This window comes from Sinocyclocheilus rhinocerous, unplaced genomic scaffold (genome assembly GCF_001515625.1).
Source record: "Sinocyclocheilus rhinocerous isolate Xijiao unplaced genomic scaffold, SAMN03320098_v1.1 scaffold8, whole genome shotgun sequence".
NCBI lineage: Eukaryota > Metazoa > Chordata > Actinopteri > Cypriniformes > Cyprinidae > Sinocyclocheilus > Sinocyclocheilus rhinocerous.
The window spans coordinates 268,615-273,938 of NW_015666800.1; the positions used below are offsets into that span (position 1 = coordinate 268,615).

The 5,324-nt window shown below is 37.5% G+C and overlaps 1 protein-coding gene across 3 annotated transcripts in view; it reads left to right on the forward strand.

Annotated features, from left to right (window-relative positions):
* The window catches only part of LOC107733103 (uncharacterized protein C14orf80 homolog), a 12,591-nt gene extending 7,648 nt beyond the window's left edge, over positions 1-4,943 (forward strand). For 2 of the 3 annotated variants that reach the window (XM_016544595.1, XM_016544596.1), the window contains exons 7-8: positions 2,987-3,193; positions 4,353-4,943. In XM_016544595.1, the coding sequence (XP_016400081.1) occupies positions 2,987-3,193; positions 4,353-4,715 (570 nt within the window). In that variant the 3' untranslated portion in view covers positions 4,716-4,943. The remainder of the gene's footprint in view (positions 1-2,986; positions 3,194-4,352) is intronic. The other variant, XM_016544597.1, reaches the window with a different exon arrangement.
* The last annotated feature ends 381 nt before the right edge of the window (positions 4,944-5,324 follow it).

Here is a 5,324-nt window from a genome sequence, read left to right on the forward strand (position 1 = left end):
TAACAAATTACTTACTACACAAAGTTTAAATAGGTATATAAAACTGCAAAAACAAAAAGAAAATCAGCAAACACTGTGGAACCAAATAAATAAGAAACATAGAACGTTTATTAGCAAAACGAATAAGAAAGCTTGGAGGCACGGCATATACTGTGGAACCAAATAAATAAGAAACTAATGTTTTAAAAAAACTTCCAGTCAATAGGCTTTTCAAAATCTAAAATATTGCCAAACAGGTGCCTTTGCGTTTCCTTTCTAAACAATCTTCTGCCATCGTCATGTCTTTCTCACCTCACTCTTGTCAGTCAGCTCGACTCACTCTCTTCACGTGATAAATAAAATCGGACTCCTGCTCAGTAGTGCACTGTCGTTCGCGCACAGTTCGGCACGCTGCATTGAACGTTTAGTTTTTAAAAGTGTCTGTCCTCTAACTGAACTAGGCTAAATGATTTTTGTTACTATAAAAAAAATCTAAACGACGGTGGGGGGCGGTGCCGCAGTAGGCAAATGACATAACCGGTGTTGCGGCTTAACACCGGTATAACCGAAAACACAGTCTATCGCGGCAAGCCTACCAGACAGATGTGTGAGATTTTCAGCACCACCAAATTAATTTACTCTGAAAAGTTACCAATGACGCTAAATCTAATATGTATATTACCCTACAGTTGTTTGAGAGCCAGACTGCCGGTCTGCAAGCAGTTACCTTGCCTAGCTTTGAGTTGTCACTGACAGTGATGCACTGGCGCTCCAGGACTCTGAATCTGGCAGACAAGAGCCCTCACTCACACTGGCACCTCTCCAATTTGAAATGAAGTTATATAGAAGTCTCCTGCTAGCAGAAGAGGGTCCTGAGCACTTGGCAGGGGCTTCATTTTTCACTCTCAGTGTGCATTTTGAAGTTAAAAAGGGATGTTTTAACTGCTATTCAGTAAGAGTGGTGAGCTCATGGGTGTCTTTGAGTCGGACAAATGGAGGAGGGCTTTTTGTTTTCCCACTTCCAGCACATCATACTATTGAAATGATTACTTTTTCTGTGGTTCTTTTATGTTGAGCCTCAATATAAGTCGATATAAGATGCACAATCAGAATAAAGCGCATTGTGGGGTTTCAATGAATTATAATATCCTCTATCAAATTGAGTTGAGGAAATACTCGAAACCCTGTTAATTCAATTTTTGGAGCCTTTTAGTGAGAAATTCAGTCTAGACTTTTGAAACGCAGACAAAAGTTTCCCGGTCCAAAGAACAGGAAGAAGGGGAATGGAAATCAAATAGCATGCCCACTGCAACAACGGGAAATCTATAGCTATTGATGAAAGCCAAATATTTTGTGGATGGAGTGCTATTTGGGCAGGATTGTTTTGTCATCGTCCACACAAGGGTGATGGAAGCAGCTCTTAAGCTTCAGCTATTGGTTGAGCTGCTGTTGATTAGCACAGGTTCTTAAAGAATTTATTTTCTTTGCAGGTGCTTGCACAAAGTCTGACTTTGAGCGAACTGGATCATCTACCCAAAACACTTTCACTGAGTTATTCTGAAGTGTCGGGACATTTTGTAGCTGAACTGTTTTAACAAGAAAACGATCAGTGGTGCTTGCTGTTATTATTGCTCATACGTAGGGCTATTAGTTTATTTTAAACTCCTTAAGGCCTGTTCACACATTTTAACCTTAACTATAACTGTAAAGTTTTAGTAAACGTTCAAATTCAAAATAGTTATCATTCTTGGTGTGAATGGGCTTTTACACCATGTATTAAACTTCAGCAAATTTGTCATTCCAAATTTGTCCCAAACTGTTTGTTGCCCAAACATGAGTGATACCTCAAATTGTGCAGCTTTTTTTTTTTTTTTTTTTACTTTTGTATTCACACCTGTTTGTTGGAACATGTGATTCAAAACATGGTGTGTTTTTCCTATTAGTTTGGTCTTACTTAAATGCACACAGCAATCACAATCTGAGATGTGTTTCCCATACAACAACGTAGCTCACGCTCAGACGTTTTGATCAGGAAGTGGACAGTTTGCTCATATTTTACTTTTATAAACACATTTTCACCTTGTGAAAGTGAACAAAACAGAATGCAACATTCGGTTCTGGTGGTAAAAAATCCCATTCATTTTCTTTTTTTAATGATTTTTAACTATTTTTTCCCCATGATAATCTCCAGCAAGAGAAACACAGTGAGCAAAAAAAACCTCTTCAGCGACCAACCACTTTCATGAAGCACTGCAAATTACATAACATAATCAGTGTCCCCAGTCTCAAATTAAATATTTGTATTCATATGCACATTCTGCAATAAACTTGAAATAGATTGTTTGTATATACGACATAAGCAACTTTAAATAAATAGTTTTATTTTTCTGTCGTTTTTAATGTGATTGTCATTCACAGAACTTCATGGGATTTATTGTATCTTTATTTACACAGCATTGTCTTTTTATTTGATTCTCCAAGTACTTTTTTGCATTAAATCAATGTTTGTAATGTTATGATTCACCCTGTAACTGGTTGGTTTGGCTCTTGACTTAAAATGTTTTAACTAAGCCTTTTATTTATTTTTTTTAATCCCTATGGGATTTCTGGTAAACACTGAGAAACTGGCCGGTCACTGTTGCACTTTAATTCAGTGTGTTTCAGAACAAAATAAACAACATACAGTGTAGGTCTGAAAACACCCTTTTCATTTTTCGCATAGCTAAGCACCACCCTTTTTCCTCAGAAAAAAATAAAAATCGAGTTAAATTGTGATTGATTGCACATTAAAGAGAAACCTGACAAAAACAAACTACACAGTATGCATGTTCTGATTGTAAATGAGAACTAGCAGAAAACAAAGTCAACTGATAGCTCTTTAGTAAATGAATCCAAAGACTATATAATTCTTTTAGCAGAGCTCGCTGGCATGGCTTGAGCACAGTACATCTCAATTGTCTCAGAAGGGCTCCTGACCTGTTGCACTTATGCCTTTGTCTCTATGCAGGACAGCGTGATCGACAGCTCCCTCGCTGATGCGTCCGAGGTCGATCCTGCCGATTGGTCACCAGGGGAGTGGGCTGTCACGGTGAGGTGTCCCCACGGAGACGAGACCAGGAGAGCAGTCAGACGACTTGACAAGATGTTGCTAAGGCTGCAGACAGAACTGAGAGCCAGAAGAATAGAGCAGTCCACTCTCACACTCACCTCACAGGTAATGACCAGCCAGTAGGTAAGATCCACCCACATAAGTGCCGATGGGAAGGCTTCAACTTATAATAAGGTTAGGATTTCACTACCTGAAGTTTATAAAGTTTTCAAATTCAAGCGCTGTCAGTTTTGGTGCTTGAGATGTTGACAGTCTTAAGTTTTAAGATTTATATAAACTCAGTCCCACCACATTGATATGTTCATCACATCATCCTTTATTTCCTGTTACCTTCCAGTTTAGAGTTTTTCGAAGTACTTTTATTTTACGTAGAATATTGGCAAAGCAACAGTATGTGTACATAAAAAAAGAAGTGACAAAGAAAATATTAATTATTATTAAAATTGTATTTATTATTATTAATAATTATATGCTCATATTACTAATAATTATTGTAGTATTTAGATAATTGTTTAATGACTTATTATTATTATTATTATTATAAATAATAGTAACAACAACAACAATAATAATATTCAGAACAATAATAATAACTTATTTTTATTATTATTATAACATAACATATTATTATTATTATTATTATTATTAATAGGTCTTAAAACAATTATCTAAATACCATAATGACCATAATTAAATTAATAATAATAATAATCATCATTATTAGTATTCCTTTTCTTTGGGTTTCCATAGGCACCAATTCCTCATTTGTTCTGTGCATGTGGAACTTTCCTCATCATGTTTTATTACCTGTTCAAAGGTTCTTCCAGCAGATTCGAGAGATGTTTTAATATCTCTGTAATGAGGGAGGATAGTGCTAAAATAATTATAAAAACTAGGTCATCTCATCATTGTATTCTTTTATTACCGGAATAAATTACACTACATTGTATGAAAATTCAACGTGGTTGGTGCGGTGGATAATTAGGTGGTCTTTGTGATGTGGTACAACCACAGGTCTAACCTGTTATGATAAATGACCGCCTGCCATAGCTGAGGTCTTATTCTCGGACTGAAATTTCTTCACGTCAATTCTAAACACATTCCTAGTGATGCAAGAGATATACACTGACATTTCTACTCCCATGTACTTGATTATCTGGGTTACCGCAATACCTTCCTTTTTGATATTAGTATCCATTTGATGTTCGATCAGTATTCCAGTCTGTTGAAATCATTAGTCTTAGCAAGCTTTCGTTCTCATTAGGGGGGACGTCAAGGGGCTTCTCGGCTTTCTGAAAGTCAGAGAATGAAGGTGGAGAAGAAGGTTTCAGGCTATTTAGAGGGTCTCCGTCTTACTAACACCTCCGCAATCACATCAAGAGGCTTTTTGCCATGTCTCCAGGATTCACAGCCCACAAAGCCACCTCACAGGTTCCACACCGGAGAACCTGGCCTGGAAGTGACAGCTGGGAAGCTCCAGGCATCGACAGCTCTGGATGAGCTGAGGGAGAGGGAGGCTATACTGCAGTGGCAGCTGGAACGATTGAGGCAAAATATGAGAGTGGAAATGCAGAGACAGGCCAGCACAATGGAGCGGATGGTTCTCATCCCACCAATTAAGAGATAAACACACTTTTTGTGTCACTGTATGCACTGGGATCTGGACAGGCTGCATTTTGGGTCCCTAAATAAAGTGAACATATTCGTGTTTTGGTTTTTCGCCTTTTCTGTGGAATTAAAACTCAAACTTATGAACGTTCTGCATTAGAGAATGTTTTGTAATCAATTATGTATTTAAAAATGACTGCCGCTGTCAATGTCTGTGTGCATGGAAAATAAAGAAACTTCAAGGCCATTTTGTCTGTACTTGAATACTTACACTGAAAAAATATTATTTTGACTACTGAAATGCATTAATGACTCCGACTCAAGCAAATGGCTGACCTCTGTACTTCCGTGTACTTTGCGGTGTGCTAGAGAAAATGGAAGACATTTGAAATCTTTTTTTTTTTATGCATACCGCTTATACAGGGCAGAACAGCCTGCAGTTTCCAAAGTAGGTCATTCTTTCTGTTGCTTTCCGAACCTGTGAAAGTTAGGATCGAAGTTTGGAAAAAATCAAACCCCAGTAACATGAGAGGATTTCGCCTTTCAACGCCAAGTCAGTTCCTACCAGCCAATTGGTGTGGTCTCAATTACATTTGGAAAGCTGTAAACAAACTAGGTGTGCAAGATA